The following is a 19742-nucleotide window of genomic DNA, read 5'->3' on the forward strand; positions in this document are numbered from 1 at the left end:
ATAACCCCACCGCCCCCATGAAGTCGGCGACTATGATAATATTCCTGTCGATATGGAGTAATTACCATTATTGCTCGTACTGCAACTATACGTTCTTATTTCATTTTTTAAAATGATATTTTTATTAGTCAGGCTTAATATTATTATTTTCATATCCACTCTCTATAGCTACAGTTGAATGCGTTATTCAAGATTCCTGAAAAAATTTCTCTCAGATAATTTTTGGTACGTTTTTAATAGATTTTTCTGGATAGTTTTTATTTATTAGCATTTTATAGCACTCACTTTTTAAAAATTTCTAATAATGTGCCAGCTTGAGAGACGTCTTACAAACAACTTATTAAAAATATTTATCATACAAAAAACAATAAATAATATTTTATATTGTCATTATATAGTATGTAATAATTTTAAGTAATTTATGTAAGTAAAAGGCCATACATTATTTTCTCCTAGAAAAATTAAATTCCTTTGGTCAACATTAGAAAATTTAAGGCATATGATAATTATACTTTTCACTCCCAGGATTTAATAATTATTGAGCCAAGGAATTAATATTCTGCAGCACTGCATCCAGTTGATGTAACTGTAATCCTATTATATTTTAAATAGACATATTATTATTTATATGTGACCTGTCATTTCTGATTTTTAGTGCGATCAATCGTTTGATTTTAGTAAAAAATAGTACATTCGAAAATAATAACATATGATTAATTATTTTCGAAACAACGGCTTAATTTAAAATAGGCATGAGGAAAATTTTTACAAAGAATGAAAATAAAGCTGATAATTCAACCCATAATTCATTTATCGGGCGAAGTTTTGCTTTTGAAAATCTAATTGTAATTGTAGAGAATATTATTGCAGAAGGTAATATTGAATTAATTAGAAATTAAAAAACCAATATTATTTTAGGTGGATTTTCTATAGTGTTTTTGGTAAAAAATGACAACGTCAATGAGAAAAATAGCAAATATTTTGCCCTGAAAAGGATGCTTGTTAATAATATTAAGGATTTGGAAGTTTGTAAAAGGGAAATTGAGATACTTAAATCCATATCTGGCCATAAAAATTTAATATCATTGGTGGATTTCAACATCAAGGAACTAAATGGATCTAATTGTAAATATAATCAAAAATTAGATCTTTCATCAAATCCAACTGATGAAGACTCAATTTATGAAGTTTTAATTGTAATGGACTATTGTAAAGGTAATAGCGTTTTATTGATATAGATTTATTTACAATCTTAGTTATATTTAAAAACCTTTCTCTAAAAATAGCTTTATTTTTATTTATATTATTTTTTTAAAATTAATTATATATAAGATAACCTTTTAAGACAAATGAATGAACGAATAAAAGATGGGGGTCTAGAAGAAACTTTTGTTCTATCTATATTTTATGATATTTGTTGTGCAGTAACAAGACTTCATAAGAATTACCCTTTTCCAATTATTCACCGTGATTTAAAAGTTGAAAATATATTGTGGCATTCTAAGTCAGGACATTATATTTTATGTGATTTTGGGAGCTGCATTTATCAATATGATCATGGCCTTAATAAAAATAGCCCAAAAGTACTTTTGCCTTTTTTTTGTGTTAATGTTATTATTAGAGATGTAATTTTCCCAAATTGGGAAAACCTCGAGAAAAACAGGAAATTTCCTTTAAAAAATTATTTTATAGGTCAATATTGATTTTTTTTTCATATTTTATCAAAAATATATAAACTTTTAATATGTTAAATAAACAAGTAGGATATAATTTTAATTGTTTAATTTGTTATCTCCATTTGAAACTATTTCAGATCTCTAAAATTGAGCAATTTATCATGCAACATCTAAATCTAGGCATCCTGAAAATCAGTTTATAACATCTGATCCTTTATCAATAACTTGATTGTCTTTAAAATTAAATCTGCAATATATCAGATCAAGTATATGAGCAGGGTAATATATGTCTCAGTAACAAAAAATTTTCCATGTTTTTGTTTCCTATTTCTACAATTTAATAAATTCACTAGATATATTTATATATTCTCCTATATGCATATTGGTCTCTGTTTCAATTAATTTATAGAAAATTGGACCTAAGCTATAATAAAATTTATAATACATTCCACTCTTATATTTGCCCACCCAGCATTAATAAGGGTCTTTTTCTCAATTTTTTAATCCTTTCATTCACTTTTAACAAATTTTTACTGGATAAATATCTTGTGAGCATTTTAAATGTTGTTTTTAAATATTGAAATAATTTTTCCAAATACACATTGCATTATGGAAAATGACCCATTTAACATACAATATATCATTAAATTAATTTTTAAGAAATTTATATTTAGTTGAATTAAAATTAGAAAATGAAGTTGGCCTTATCCTATATCTCTTCAACCTTTAATCCTACTCCTTATCCTTATTTCAGTTATTATTAAAAATATTTAATATATTTTAGCCAATCAAAAAATTTCCTTTCAATGAACATTACTAGAGTTGAGTTATATATTATCTAAAATGAACACACATACAAAAAAAAACATGATCATGATATATAAGTCAAGAGGATTTTTCTTAAATATGATAAAAATTCCGATTATTTGATCAAATAAACATAAAATAAAATTGGGGAAACTATAGGGGATTTCCCCTTACTTTACATCCCTAGTTAATATCAGTCGTATATTGCTTTAAAAGTTGGTGGGAGGGGGGGGGGGCTACGATTATTAATTTCTTTGGGTTGTATTTTTTTCTGAAAAGATTTCATTCTTCCGCTATGATTCATTTTCCATATGTTGATACATGTATCTGGAATTCATTCTAATATCGAAGGTCTATTATTATTTATGAATTAGATTTAACAAATTATTTACTCCTAAACTTGTTCGATTATCTACCATGATCAAAATCATAAGATCAAAACTCTTTTCACCCTTGGTAGCAATGATTCAAAATCGCTCCATTTGCACCGATTTTTAAAAGTGATAGTTTAAACCTTTGTGATATTTACCACCAAAATCTTCAATCTTATATATTATTTTTCTCTAAAAATCGGCTCAAATGGAGCTATTTTGCATCACTACTTGTCAGTACTGCAGGATAAAATATCCACAGAGTTATGGAATTTTTTAAATTTATCATTAGAAGTATCTTCATCGATATATTGTCGAAAGTATCTTTATCGATATATTGTCGAGAGTTATGGAATTTTTTAAATTTTTCATTTGAAGTATCTTTATCGATATATTGTCGAAACTCAACAATCATCATATTCATTTATGAATCACTGGTAGATTCCTTATTTGCTTCTCGCCAAATTGTACATCTAGGTTCTTAAGGCAATTTTCTTTTTGAATAAGAATATATCAGAAAAATTTTTAGAATAAAAAAAATAATATAATTCAAATTTATTAAAATGATTTTAATTTTACCCGTGTTTTCAAAGCTATCCGTTAAACTGGACTGGGTGTATTTTCTAGAGCAGTTGTAAAATGGTCTATTTTTTATCTTACAAGTTTTGGATTTTTTAATGGTATATTTTTAAATAAGAGTGTAATTTCTGAAGCGAGTTATATCTGTAAATATTTACTTATATACTGCGTCTACATAAAATAGTGGGTAGGAGCGATTTGCTTTAATTTTTTTGAAGGGGGATAGGGAAAAAAATAAAAATAACTAATTTATTAATAGATATTTATTTCTCATTCATTCACAGATAGCATTTTAGCACAGGTTGTATTTGTACACGCTCATGGCTAATATTTAGAATACGGTTAGCATCAACTAGTTAATTATGACCAACTAAAGCTTAATATCACCAACTAATGTTTTGTTATTCTTAAATAATCATGAGGTCAGAAAGGGTTTAATTAGAATTATTTGAAGGTTATTAATAATGGCTCAGTACAATTTTTTTAAAATAGTATCAGGTAGTTTGTTATAGCATAATGATTTGGTAAATATCGCGGCTGATGAGCGTGAGATTTTTTTTTTGGGGGGGGGGGCTAGGATTGATTTTAGAGGGGATCTGCTTCCAGTGAATTTTCTGTCATGTAGACGCTGCCTACATAATATCTTATTGTCAAAATGTTCCTAATGATTTATATTTTTAAATAATAGTCAATCAATGTATCATTGGCAAATGGACACCGAAAATATCCCAATTTATTATTTCTTACAAAATAAATTGAGTAATCTTAATAATAATATCCTACTTATTAGAAAATTTCAAATTTCTATTTAAACATTTAAGAGATTTTGTTAAATTTGATCTATTTCTTGCATTTAGTGGTGTTAAATCGGTTCAATTCTAACGTCGGAAAAAATCGCTAACCCTTGAGGCAAGGGTATATAATTTTCAAAATTGAGCTATCCTATAAGTTTAGACCGAGGCTAAGATGATATTTTTCGGTTAAAAATAAGGTTTAGCCTTTTTAGAATTAGCTCCAAACCTGCGAAAATGGAGCTATTTATCACCAATACCTGTTGATGGTAAACCTTCTATACTTTAAAGAAAGCAGAAGCTGAGGTGGCATTAAATTTCTATAAAAATATTGAAGAATAAAACCTTTTGCTTCTCTATTTTCTATGTGGCTATATAAAAAATATATCAAATTTTTAATTTTGACTATAAACATTTTAATTTTTATGACAAGAATAAAAGGTAAAAAGATTCAAATGTAACATTTAAAAAAATGTAATTTTTTGGCGGGGGAAGGGGGCTTCTCAAAATTTATAAAAGTGATTAAAAATTAAAAATAAATTAGTGGAGGCGTTTAGTCCCCTTCCCAATACATTCCTGCTTATTCTGTTCATTTTGATCAAATATTTATTTAACTTAAATGTATATCTGTGCACCAACCCCTGATAAGTAGTAAGACTCTGCCAATATTAAATATCGGAGCAGATTGGCTATATTTATCTTTTTTATAAATGGATTGGGTTGGGTCGATATGTACAAAAAGACTGAACTGATCCCATATTATCTTTGTTTTTGGTTATTTTATGATTATATAATATTTTTTATTTATGCATAATTTGTCAATAATAAAAAAAATAAATAAACGTAATTATAATTTAATTTATCTGTAATTATCAGAGTTGTTAAAGTATCGAGATACAAGTATCTAGATATAAAAATGTGGTATCTGTATATAGATAAATTTTTGATTAAAATATCTGTATCTAGATATTATTTTAGAGGTATCTGTATATGTTTTTAGATACTTTATAAGATACATTTTGATATACTTGTATTTAACGCTTTTTTATATTATAAATAAAAATACTTGAGTGTAAAATTTATTTTATTTCATATGAGCATATAAATTAATATTAATATATATATTAAAAAATTATATATATATGTAAAATATTAAAACTTATATATAAAAAAGAATATATAAATAGTAATTAAATATTATGTCCGAGTTATCAATAACAAGCAAATTCTGATATTACAATCCATCTCAAGGAATTTGCCATTTTTAATTGCAATGGAATTGTATTTTATTTTATTCTATTATATTAATTTTTAAGATTAATATTGATGACAAAAATGACCACATTCCATGGCCAATTTATAGACCATATTTTAAAATAATATCAAATAAAAAACAAATCTCTGTTAGTAAAATGTTTGCCATGTCCAAAAAATATGAAAATTTCAGTTAGCATTACCTCAACTTGCAACATTGTAAAACATTTAAGGGTATAGATACTAAATAAATGTTTACAATTTTAATTTTAAATTTTAAGAGAAAACATCAAACACTCTTAATCCAAATAAAAAAGGGGAAGGAGAAAAAATCTATTAAAGAAAATATTGGACTAGGCTCATCGTCCATTGATTTTTTTTTCAAGAGACCTCAGACTTTAACCCAAACCATTTTAGATGATTTAATATCTGATTTTATTATAGATAGCATTCAGCCATTTTCAATTGTTGCAAATCCATCATTTATAAAAATGATCAAAACATTAGCTCCACAAAAAAATATAATTTGCAGACAGACCGTGGTTGCTAGAATTTCCCAAAGATGGGAGTATGAAAAGAAGGAAATCATTAAAAGTCTAATAGAACCATCATTCAGCCATTTTCAATTGTTGCAAATCCATCATTTATAAAAATGATCAAAACAATAGCTCCACAAAAAAATATAATTTGCAGACAGACCGTGGTTGCTAGAATTTCCCAAAGATGGGAGAATGAAAAGAAGGAAATCATTAAAAGTCTAATAGAACCATCGTTAATATGCACAACAGCAGATTGTTGGAGTGCCTATTGCCGGTAAACATATTTCCCAGCTCAAAAAATTTTAAACAAATGAACCTGAAATTTTGTTTACCACTCTTAAATGCCTTACTTAAAGGAATTGAAGATAGGTAAATTAATAAGAAATTAATCAGTATTTAATAATTCTAGGTTTATTGGGACAATTTTTGAAGATGAAAATATTTTGGCAAATATGCTTCATCCTTTTTTTAAACTAGATTAGACATGGTTGCAAATGGATGAAAATTTTAATAAAAAAACAATTAATACAAAGATTAGTTGAGGAATTATCAAAGTCTTCAAATGAGTGCAAAATTAACCTGTGAAAAAAAACCAATAATATAATATCTGATTTTTTTCAGTATCCCACAGCAGGAGATATGATTGTTAATGATTTAAATTCTGATGATCAACAAATTTTAAATAGTTTTTTCAAAAATAAATGCTTTAGTATTTTTAAACAATATCCTGATATAAAAATGTTATTCATTAAATATAACACCACAATCCCTTCCAGCGCTCCTGTTGAAAGACTTTTTAGTATAGCTAAAAATGTTTTTATATATAAACAAGGATGTCTTTAACCAAAATTTTGAAAATATTTTATTACTGAAATCTAATAATTATTTATAATCATTTAATCATATTATATTATTTTATTAATGATATAAAATAATTATTTATATTAATCATATATTATATTAATATCTAAAAATCATTATTTTAGTTATATTTTGATATGTGATATCGAGTCAATAAATTTTTTAGATCATTTTATGAATCTTCACAATAGAATCCTAATTTAGGTTTATTCATACCTTATCAAAGAGTATAATAAAAAATGTATCTGTACCTAGATACATTTTAAATTGTATCTGTATCTAGATAACTTCTTAGAAGCTGTATCTGTATCTAGATAAATTTTTAGACTATGTATCTGTACCTGTATCTAGATCCATTTAAAAAGTATTTTTTAACAACTCTGGTAATTATAAAGATCAGATTATTTTAAAAGAAAAAAAAGCTAAAAATAAGATATTATTTTTAAGTTCTTGCAGCTCAGCCAAAAATATTACCCATATTTTAAATGTGATAATTAACTTTTGGGAAATAAAAAAAAAGAATAGATAATGACCGGAAATTTTTTTTAAAATTACTAGTATAATAATGAACCAAATATTGCCTTAGCAACGAGAAACTATGTCTTTTTTGCAGAGTTGTTAAAAGATACTTTTTAAATGGATCTAGATACAGATACAACGTCTAAAATAATATCTAGATTCAGATTATTTAATCAAAAATCTATCTAGATACAGATACAGATACCACATTTTTATGTATCTAGATCCTTTAACAACTCTGCTTTGATCCTTTAACAACTCTGCTTTTTTGTTTTGCCCATAGTTTACAGTTAATTATTACTCGCATTGAAAATTTAGATTTTTATGACACATTTGTTTAAAGATAAATGGAAAATAAAAAATCAATTCAAATTATATTATTATCATATTCGGTTTGTAAGGATATCCGAAATATTGGATCAGATTGGTGTAAAAAGTCTGAATCAGCACAACTAGTATTGTTAAATGGCTCAATTTGAGCCGATTTTTAAAAACGGCTAACTCAATAATTTATCCAGAAAAATATTATGCAAGCCTAGAGATTTTGTTCATCATAGATGGCACATAGTATTGAACATCTATTGACGAAATCTCGACAATTAGGCAATATTTTCCTGTCTATAATTTTGAGTTAGCCGTTTTTAAAAATCGGCTAAAATCGAGCCGTTTAACAACACTAAGCACAACCCTGCTAATTAGCAACAATGTCTTTTTGTCTTTTTTTTTAAAAAAAGGATCCATTGGTTGTTTGCGTCATATTTATTTATACTAAGGATCATAAATATTTTTAAAATAATCAACACAAGCTTACTCAAAAAATAGATAATTATTGTTTTAAATTAACATCAGTATCTATCAATTTCTTTTTGCACATAAATTACAAAAGAGTTTATCTGTGAGAACATTGTTTCTTTAATTAGTAGTATCAATTCTTATTGTTAAGGATCCAACACGTTTCCATGTGATAGAAGTTTCTGTTGGTAATGCAATACTGTATTTTTTTAATGCAGTATCCAAATATTTTAATTCTATTATTTAAAGGAGCAATATTAAAAAATTATTGACACAATATTTGTTTGAACAAATTAATTTTTTTATAGAAAATAATTTAATAAAGAAAATTTTTAAATAGTTTAAAAACTCTTAGAAATATTTAATATTTTTATTCATAATCTTAGGCAAATATAAAAATGTTTATGCCTCCTCACTGACTATTATTGCATAGGTTGTAGCGACCAAAAACTTACTTTTTTTATGGAGCTGGTCTTTGTGAACCGGATTGTATAGGGGTTCCCAGTAGTGTTGTTAAACCGCCCAATTTAGGTCAATTTAAAAACGGCCCGATTAAGATTCTATCCTAATTAATATTATGTAATCCTCGAGATTTGGCAAATAGAGATCCATCTGACTTTTATAAGCAAATTCTTCTGGCTTACATGATATTATTTTTGGCTAATATCTTAATCTGGCCGTTTGTAAAAATCGACCCATATTGGGCCGTTTAACATCACTAGTGCCCAGGTCTATATTCATATAATTTATTTTTTGTTATTTAGCCAATATTCTAAATTTAGGAAAAATTATTAATTAAATTTATCATCAAAAAATTAATAAATCTCTGATTTTAATATTAAATGTATTTTAAAAATAAAACTTTCATTTATCTTTAAAAAAGGATGAAAAAGTTATTGAGAGATTAAAGTCTTTTGAAAGCTTAACACCACATAGCATCCCTGCTTTGGAAGAGGATATCAAAAAGTTTACTTTGTTTATTATATTCCTAATTAAAATTGAAATTATCACTATAAAATAACAGTTTATAATATTCTTTAAAATAAAATATCTTCAAAGATTTTTGACTCTGATTTTTTTTTGAGAATTTTACCTAATATTCCAAATCTTTTTTTTTGTAAGAAAATCCTTTATAAGTTAATATTTATAATTTTTATTCATAAAAAATCTTTCTTTATCATTTGTTAAAAATATTAGAGTATTTAAATCACAATATATTATCTGATTTTTTTTTATAAAGATATACAACATTGGCTTACAGAAGTCCGGAAATGGTTGATTTATATTCAGGCCTGCCTATTACTACCAAAGCTGATATTTGGGTATTATATTTATTATTCATATATCTTAATTTGTAGTAGGCAATAGCATTTCAATTATTTTTAACCTGCTTAAATGTTTACCTTGTTAAATTTTTTCATCTACTATTTATGAAACAAACTTCTTAAAAGGCATTGGGATGTTTGCTATACAAGTTATGTTTTATGACAACTCCTTTTGGTGAAAACACTTTAGCTATACATGAGGCATCATTTTCTTTCCCTAGAACTTCTCAATATTCCCTGCAGTTGCATGCACTCATAAGTTTGACTTTTTAATTAAATAGACTGTTTAAACTTTAATTAACTAATAATTTATTTAATTACAATACAGGATATTTACTAAAGCCTAACCCCAATGATAGACCTGACATAACTTTGTTAACAAAATTAGTTAAACATCTTTTGCTAAAATCTTCAAATGATATTATCATAGATGAAACTTCTCTAACAAATAACTTAAATCACTGTCATGATGCAGAAACTATTATGGAGGATCTAACACGAGAATATCTTCTTTATGAAAATAAAACACGTAATGAATGTCAAGAATCCAACAGCAGTAAAGGGAATAATTTGGAGCAAAGAAATCTCACTTCCAAATATAACGAGTAAAAATATATATTATCAAATTTTATTTTATAATAAATTAGAGATGGCAGGATTAAAAGATGAAAATATTTTAAAAAATCGGATAGTAGATTATATAATAAATTGAATTCGTTAATTTTATTAGTGTAATAGTTATGAATAATAGGATTACCGATAATCAGAGCGATCAACGTATGCATAAAATGATTTATTAATTATATATTATATAACACTACATATAAACACATTGCATATATTATGATATTAAGCCAAGCCCCTACAACCTATCATCTTAATTATGAAACATCCATAAAACCGCGTCAAAGGCCCAAAAAATTTGGACACAAGCTTGATAATGTAGATTTAGACGCATTTGTTAAGCTCAAGGTAACTGGATTAGCCGAACAAGAAACTTATAATGACACTTTTGATGCCTTCAATTCCTATTTCCTCACCGATCAACCTAATTACTCGAGTTCTAATGAAATTGCAGATGGTTTAAATAAATTCTTTTTTTTTATATCCAAAACTGTGAGCTGAGAATGTTTAAATTTAATTTGAACGCCCCCAAAAACATTTTCTCTCTTGAAGAAACGTTAGGCTGAACACGTCTAAATTATAAGATGTATTGATATATTCGCATTAATGGCCTAGATATTTTTAGATAAATTACAAATCAGACAATATAGTTTTGCGAATTATTTTATATGAACAAAGTTTTGCAATTTATTTGTCATAATTTTTTTAAAAATTATATTTTGGCATACAAGGTGAAAACATATTTGAAGATGCTTTCGCGGTAAGCTCCACTATGGCTTGGAACCCCTTTGAAATGGAAAACCCACTCTCGTATACACATAATAAATTTAAAGGCTCATTAACTAGTACGTTTTTAATAATTTAATATTCTTGTGATGACAATGAGATATAATAGAATTCGCTTAAAACATAAATTTTAGGGCTGCACCAGGTCACTTTTTTCTCCCATCTTATTCTTATATTTGTAATCATTTATAAACTTATCTAATTTATACCTTATCTTACTTATTTTATAATAGTTTTAAGTTTTTTGTCTCCATTTTATAGGTAAAATTTTATTATAATTTGAATACTCTGCTTATCTTGTTTTTATATCGATTTTAGAAAGTAAATTATTGGAACAAAAAATCAAGAAATTAAAATAAAATTTAATTAGAACGTGCCTTAACTTTTATGAAGTACATATTGTATATGCGCGGAAATCGTAAGGAGGAAATTTTGGAGGGTGTTATGATTGTTTGATTTTCTAGAAAATTATGTTTATATGAATTAGAATAAAAATTGGAAAACAATTGCATTATTTTATTAATATTGTCAATATTTCCTTTGCACTCCACGTTCAAACCCTGAACCCGAACTCTTTTTAAATTTATATCTGAACCCGGCCCTTGTCTTTTTTGCCTAAGGGTTCACATTCTTGATAAAAAGGTGTTAAAAATTTATTAATTCGCGATCTAATCGGTTTTTTGAAATATTTTTCTATCCGATATTTTCTTTGAAATTATCACACGAACCCAATTCTGATGGTGCAGCGCTAATTATTTTATAATGTATTTTCTATTCAAAAAGAGCTTAAACAATGATTTATGATTATTACATTTTTTAATTGGAAATATGTGGCAATGAACATGTCAATTGGAATTTATTAATAATATATATTTCCATTATCCAAATTGTATTTATGAAGGCATATCGAACGTCAAAAGCCGGGAAAGCCTAATAATATCCGATGATGACACCTCGTCATCGAGTTATTCTTCTAATCACTCCTCGTCCTTACTATATGATCATTCAGATCACTCAAATTATAGATTATCAGGATCAGAACCAGATGGACCACCGCCTTCTTACCAGCCTCCTCTACCTCCTCCACACACTCTGCTACAACCACACAAGTCTAAGAGGCATAATAGAGTCAGAGCACAATATGTGAATTTTCAGAATTTTTTTTATATTATGTTTAGTATCCTTTAAAATGAGGTAAGTAATATACAATAGATAAAATAAGTCCCAGTTGTCCAGACAAAATTATTTTACAATTTCTTTTAAATCTTATGCTTGAGAAGGTTAGCATAATTTATAAAACTATTAACCCATAACCCATTAGTCAAAAAGCAATTTAACCATAATTGATATATTTTAATAGAAATGTGTGTACACTACCTATAGATATCAGCAATTTCAGTTAGTTATTAAATTTGTCCCAATTGAAAAATCTACACATGGCCATATGTTAATAATTTAGTTGTTTGATTTTATTAGAAGAACAGAAAATTTTGATTTAATATCATATAATATTTAATTATACATATTAATTATTAAAATATGTTCATCGAATCTCAGACCAATGAAAACCCTTTTGATAACATTCCCTTCAAAATTTTCCCGTCAGATCAATCATTACAAACTCAACAACAAAATTCACACACTAGCCATGCCTTACCTAATCCCCTCATAGAACCTCAACACCTTCGAAGATTATCTAAATCGCCTTTGTTCCATGAATCAATCGCTAACAATCTCGATAGTTACGATATGCTTAGCGATGACGATCAATCTAAAATACCACCTAAAGATGACTTTGTAGCTAAAAGCGTAATAAAAAATGAACGAACGATGGACTACGTTAATATTAATGCTAAATATTCCACGTTGGGTTACGATAAGTATCCCGATATCAATGACGAAAATGTTTCCAGGAAAGCTCACGCAAATAAGGCGGTCAAACATTTAAGCAGTTCTCATTCGTTTCTTAGCCACATTCCCATCGCCAACAAAATGATTCTTCATCATGCCAAAAAGAAAAATAGTCTTGTTACTCTACCTAAGAGTGACAGCAATAGTATCACGATTTCCAATGATGATTTAGATCCACACCATGACAATGTATCCACCATCAAATGCAAGTACGGTAAGCTAACCGAGGAAGAACCAGAAAGCGAACAACTAAATAAAGATCCTAATAATGCTCCATCCCATCCCAACGTTAAATCCAAATCCGATTCTTATAGACTCTTAAAGTTGGCTCCTTCGACAACTTCTTTCAACAAACCAACGTCCAAATATGTGAATAGTATATCTTCTCACGATAATAATGCTAACTCTAAACTTCGAGAAGAAAAAACTACAGAAGGCGAGAAAACGATGGACGAGCTCAGATACGATGCAGAATACTTAGAAGAAGAAGTTTATGAAGGGGACGACTATGGCGATGATTACAAATTTTTGCCCTGCAATGACAAATGGAACAAAGTTAAAAAAGTTGGAACTGCCCATGTATCGAACAACACTTTAAAGTATACTTTTTTAAAAGCTTTTCACTTGAACAGTAAATTCCTTATTTACCCTCTCTCTTTTTTTAGGAAAGTTTCATATTGTATTATCGAATACATAATATGCGGGTGTCTTCAAGAAATTAGCAACATGCCCCAAAAAAATTAACTAGAGTAATATATTAGTCAATACGGTAAACAATTACTAATAAAAACCACAACACTTTGTTTCTATATAGGGATATACCGATATTTTTTATTGGATTGGATCGGGCCATTTTATCCATTTTAAAATATCGGTCATCGGCCAATATTTAAAATTTCCCGATTCGATCCGATATAAAATGGCGTCTAACAAAAATAAATTGTTATAAAATTTTTAAAAAAAGTTATATCTAAAATCATTTATTTTTATAAATAAAATCGAAATTATGTATAATTTTTTAATAATAATAAATAATTAATTAACATTCTGCCATATTGTTATTTTTTGCGTATTCTGTTTATAAAAGTGTGCGATAATCTCTTCAGAATTAGTTTTAAAAAAGTAGCTATAGCTACTTTTTACGCTATTTTGATTTTTTTTTTAAATATTTTTTACATAACTTTATTTCCACAAATAAAATATTGGTATAAAAACATGACTATAATTTGTTACATATATATATATAATTTTTTAATATTGCACTTTAATAATAATAAAATTTTGGTACTGTCATCCCCAAGTCTAGAGCGACGATCAGAAATTGCCATACTAAATAATCGTTCAGCACTAGCTATTGCGTTGCCCTTTATTAAATTTAATAAACACACTTTTTATATGAAAACAATCATCAAAAATATTTAAATGAGTATTTTTAGATTTAAAAAAAGCATCTAGAAAGGTTCAATTTATTATTATTATTATTTATTTCAAAAAAATCGTCTATGGAAGGCCGCGGTTTCGATCTTGCTATAGTATTATCGTGGTTAGGCATGGCATTTTTTAACGTTACCATCAGCCTATCAAGTTGCCCTTTAGATTCAGTCAAATTAATGTATGGCCAATTTAACTTGAAACTAGGATGAACGATAGCAGCTATTACATTATCATATCATACAGATCTGGAAATCTAATTTATATAAAGCGATTGTAATTATAAAATAAGAAGAATACCTTTTTAATTTTCAAAATTTAAATTTATCTGAGATTTAGATTCATTTATAAAAAAATATTAAAGTAGCATTGAATTATGGTAAATAAAGATTTTAAAAATATAATTATTATATACAAGGTAATTAATAATATATTAATTTTGAATTTTATATTAATACTATATATTAATATTATAGATTGTGTTGTAAATTAAGCGAGTTTAAATTATAGCTAATCAAGCAATAAATCATTCATTTTATATAATTGTATAATAGAAAATAAAAATAAGGTTTTGACCTTTTCTTAATGCCTTTTAGCATAGTCTCTACTAGTGGTTGGCAAAATTTTCTTGCATCGAAACCGATATCCAGTAGTAATTTTTTCTTCAAGATTAAAGTATTTTTTGAATTATGGGAAAGGATAATCTATATTTTTCTCATTTTCCAAAGAAATTTCGCTATCTTCAACAATCTCACACATTTTTAATAACTAGATTTATAATGCTAACTAGATTTATAATGTATATTTTTAAATATAAATTTAAATTTCAAAATTAAATAAAATAAAAGATTATAATTTTAGATTTAATAAAAAATATATTTTAATAATTTTTAGATGTATTTATTATGTAAAATTGAAAGTCGCTACTTTCTAAATTAGTTGCGAGCTACCGCTATCGCTATTTTCTAAAAGAAGTAGCGCGCTATTTTAACAACACTGGTTTTTAGTGAAGCTGTTGATATTAACGCAGGCTGACCTCTGATAAATTGGAAATTTTGGTATTTTAAAAAGAAATCTTCGATATATTAATGTTAAATATTATTTTAAATATTTATTGCAAATTTCATAATATTTTGTTTATTACTTATGTATATAGATTAATGTTTACTTATTATATAAAAGATAATAAAAATATTTTATATAGTTTTAGAATTGCAATTGAATTGAATATAAACAATAACTGATCATTATAATATAGTTAAATGACATAAGTTATGGTATAATAGTTAAATTATAGATGTTATACTAATAAAAAGTATATTAAAAATTAAAACCATGGTATCTTTACATAATACAAATTAGATATGATATCGGATCGGTAATCGGTCGATATCAATTTAATATCGGGAATATCGATCGGATCGGCCTTCAAAAAGTGGTATTAGTTAGAGGACTTTGCGCCCACCCAATGTTTTAAAAAAAATTTAACCCGCCTGCCCAGCCCGCCCATATTTCAAAAAAATATATACCCGCCCATTTGTATAAAATTCCTTACCCGCTCGCCCATCCACCTATTAGTCTAAATTTTTTTTCCCGCCCGCCCATTATTTATAAGAAATTTTAACCCAAGCCCGTTTATAAAATTTAATTATGGCCATTCTTTCAATTTTATAAGCATCTAATAAAAATATTTCAGCATTACACTCTACAAAAAGTTTAAAATTTAGGAAGTTAATTCAATAAAAAAATAATCAATTTAAATTATGGACAATTTATTTGATCAAATAGAATATTTTTGAAAAAAAAATATAAATTAAAATTGATATTATATGTAATATGAATCGACATTTTCTGGATTCAAACACGTTCATCTTTGTTATAAAAACCTTCTATCAATGCTAAATCATCGTTCAGAAGAAGCACTAGTTGCAGGATTTGCCAATATTTTTCTTGCTAATCTTGATAGCTTTGGCAAATCATTTTCTTGCGTTTCCACCAAAGTATGATATTCATTTGAAGTATACCTCTTCCTCAAGTGAAATCCGGATGTTCGGTATGCAATATATGTAAAACTCTTTTTTGAAGTGATTACGGAATGATTAATCTGTCATTCCAAAATAAAATACCTTGCTATTTTTGTAATCGTTATCATGCTATTCGGAATAGTAACAGAACAAAATACTATAATATTTATAAACCGGACCTCGAGTTAATATTAGAAACAGATGCATCTAACCAAGGATTTGGAACTGTTGCAAAAATATGATAATGGTAACAAATTTCCAATAGCTTACACCTCAGAACTTTACAAGACGCTGAAAAGAATTATTCTACAATAGACAAAGAAGCAAAAGCAACGGCGTAGAAAAATTTCATAACTATTTGTATGGACGAAAATTTAAAATACGAACAGACCACAAACCTTTAATAAAGATATATGGTAATTGAAGAGATTTAAGCTCATTAAAGAACCAAAGATTATTACGTTGGGCTTATAAATTATCTGCATATGATTATGATATAATGTACAAGAATGGCGCTAATAATATAATTGCAGATGCTTTATCGCGAAACTCAATAGAGAAAAATGATGATAGAATAACAAGCGAAAATAAAACAGTGAAATATGTAAGAAATCTTACTTATGACACATTGACCATATCAAGAAAAGAACTTAGAGAGGAAACCGCAAAAGATCCAATTTAAGAAATGTATAAATATTAATAGATGGTTTAAATATACAAAATCAAGCACCAGAATTACAAGCTTTTAGAACAAGAATAGATGAAATAGAAAATGATGACGGTATTTTATTTTGGAATGACAGATTAATCATTCCGCACTCACTTCAAAAAGAGTTTTACATATATTGCATACGGGACATCCGATGTCGAAAAACTAGTATGGTGTTCTTCACTTAAAAAAAAAGATTGGTACAATAAAAAAAGAAATATTGTTATTGATCATATCTTTATATACTATATATTTCAAACAATATGCGATAAATATATTCATCAAAAATAATAGTGCCTACAAATTGAGCAGAAGTGTTTAGCACTTCGTTGTTTAAATTTGAATTGATATTTTTTTGAATATGTTAAAAAAAACTAACAATTTTGCTTTCTTTTTAAAGCTTAGTTTAATTTGAAATGTTACTATTTAACATTATTTGAAATAAAACAACTAAAACGCTTCAATTTGTAAGAACTATAACCATTTTAAAAGTATTAGTAGCATAGTTCCGTATAATAGATGCCCACTTTTACTTAATCATTTTTACAAATTATAATTTACATTTTCATTCATATCACTTTTATTTTTCTCTCCTTAAATTTTTATCTCAAATTTAACAAGGTACGCATCGATCAATAATACTGAAACCCCTGCTCATCCCGACACATTTTTTCATTTTAGAGGAGACATAGGGTTGCTTAAAAATTACTCCAAAAAGCAACATTGTAGAAGTAACAGTTTGGTATCTACCGATAACTCGCACATAACCTCTCAAACTGAAAATACTTTCACGACTTGTAATAAGAAAATGGAGCCCATTAAAACGGAATCAAGGTTTCTTTAAGTCAAATTTTTTGCTCGATTTCTTATTTATACATTTCTAAATCAATAAAGAGTTATATTGATTTGATCTAGTATAATAAATTAGTATTATATGAACAGATGGGTTAGTTTAAGTTGTTATAGATATTGCGTTATAAAAAATATGGGATTTATTTAATATGTTCTTTTAATAGCGGACGCATGTCTGAACCCAAAAAAGGGAAGGAAAGCAAGAAACTTACCACGCCTTTAACGCCATCAAGTTTCTCGAATATTCTTTTCGATCAATCTTCTCTCGCTACAAATCCCCAAACTTCTGCCTTTAATGAAGCTGTTTCCAATCCAAATATTCAAATTAAAAAGTTGCACAAATTATCAAAAGAAAAAATTACCACATCGCCAGCAGCCGCCATAAATTACGGATTTTCTGACAGATAATTTCTTTTTTGTTAACCATCGTAATATCAAAAAAAATTTATTTAAATGATATAGTTTAATTTGTCACTCGTTTGAGATTAAGTCTAAAACAATTACTCTAAAATTTTTGGTTACATATGTTCTTACATGCATCGAATCTACAATTTTTCGTTAGCTATCAAAATTTTTTAAAAATAATCTTAAAAATATCCCGGTTTTTTTTATTTAATTACACAAAACGTTTATTAACTTATATTATGTTCTATTCGTTTCTACCCTGCTTTTAAAAGCACAAAATGTTATTTATTATTAATTAAAGATATGATATATAACACGCTTTAAATTCATTTAATATAATCATCTTACACAATTCTTTTCCAACAATTATCATAAAATACTTTTAGTTAAATATTTAAATGGAAATATACTAACATGTTTATACGAATTACGATAAAAAAAAATTTATACTTCATATTCTTATTTATTATATTTATTTTATAAATTTATAATAAACTTCAATAAAATTAAATTTTATTAAGATGGAGTTATGTATATATTTGTAATAAATAAGAGTTAGAAATGCTCTTCAAAATGGAAGATTTTTTTGAGAATGCTCATACAAGTTTTTTGATTAAATTTTAGGTAAATGTAATTCTCTTCAGTGGCGTAGCTACGGGGGTGGTTTTCGGGTTTAGACTCCTCCCAGAGCAAAAATTTTTTTTAGATTATACGTTCAAAAGACTTAAAAGTGATTTTATATGAATTATATTTTTCTGGTTTTGATGTTTGTGGAAGGATATTATATTACTATTGAAATTATTCTGGATAGTATTATTATAAAGTCATTGAGAATAATCTAATAAATATAATAACATATTATTGATGCATTTAAAAAATATATTTATTATATATTATCGAAGATATGGTTATGATTTGTAAAATAAACCCGGCCGAAGGCCCGTTAAAGGGGGTCTGGGGGGATGTATGGACCCCCTCTAAGGAAAATTCCTAGCTACGCCACTGATTCTCTTATAATAATTTATGCATAAAAAATTTCATGTGAATTTATTTAATTTTTATTCTTTAAAAACAATTTTATGATCTTTAAAGAATTCTGCACAAAACTTTCCCCAAAAAAATCTTCTAAAGGTTCTAGAGGAGTTTATATTATGCTATACCATACGAATAGAGCTCAAAGCGAATATTAAATTATTCGATTTGTTTTGTCAAATATTAATAATGATATATTCAAAGAATATGAATAATTGACTATTCGATATATTCAGAGTATTTGAAATGTTTTAAATTAGAACTAATATTTTTTTAAAATATTTATCCATCTACTTTTTATCAACCAACAAAATTTACCGGTTCAAATTTGAATTGAAAATTGAACTCATTCACATATCGTATTTTCTTTTATATATCGTTCAAAGCGTTGTAAACTATAAAAAAGGGTATCAACTAAAATGAGTTTAAATTATATTTGAATGAACCTATGTGA

At 26.6% G+C, this 19742-nt stretch overlaps 1 protein-coding gene across 2 annotated transcripts; it reads left to right on the forward strand.

The window, feature by feature from the left end:
- Positions 1-740: 740 nt before the first annotated feature.
- Positions 741-18628, forward strand: LOC135923213 (uncharacterized). 2 transcript variants are annotated; one of them, XM_065457850.1, is made up of 13 exons: positions 741-873; positions 919-1215; positions 1333-1583; positions 9073-9155; positions 9430-9511; positions 9641-9773; positions 9843-10119; positions 10369-10595; positions 10870-10983; positions 11826-12052; positions 12482-13434; positions 17621-17833; positions 18016-18628. In XM_065457850.1, exons 1-13 carry the CDS (start codon positions 753-755, stop codon positions 18257-18259), a joined length of 3222 nt encoding a protein of 1073 aa, XP_065313922.1. In that variant the 5' UTR covers positions 741-752; the 3' UTR covers positions 18260-18628. The 2 variants fall into 2 exon arrangements, with proteins under 2 accessions (XP_065313922.1, XP_065313921.1); XM_065457849.1 differs by having other exon boundaries at positions 11826-12067; positions 18016-18626.
- The last annotated feature ends 1114 nt before the right edge of the window (positions 18629-19742 follow it).

This window comes from Gordionus sp. m RMFG-2023, chromosome 2, assembly GCF_954871325.1.
Source record: "Gordionus sp. m RMFG-2023 chromosome 2, tfGorSpeb1-WG-v2, whole genome shotgun sequence".
Taxonomy (NCBI): Eukaryota; Metazoa; Nematomorpha; class Gordioida; order Chordodea; family Parachordodidae; genus Gordionus; species Gordionus sp. m RMFG-2023.

Bases quoted from the DNA above. Each gene is read 5' to 3' on its own strand.
- LOC135923213 (XM_065457849.1), top strand. From the start codon at position 753: ATGAGGAAAATTTTTACAAAGAATGAAAATAAAGCTGATAATTCAACC. The intron at 874-918 runs GTAATATTGAAT...ATATTATTTTAG, and splicing joins AGAGAATATTATTGCAGAAG to GTGGATTTTCTATAGTGTTT. The intron at 9,156-9,429 runs GTTTACTTTGTT...TTTTTTATAAAG, and splicing joins TTGGAAGAGGATATCAAAAA to ATATACAACATTGGCTTACA.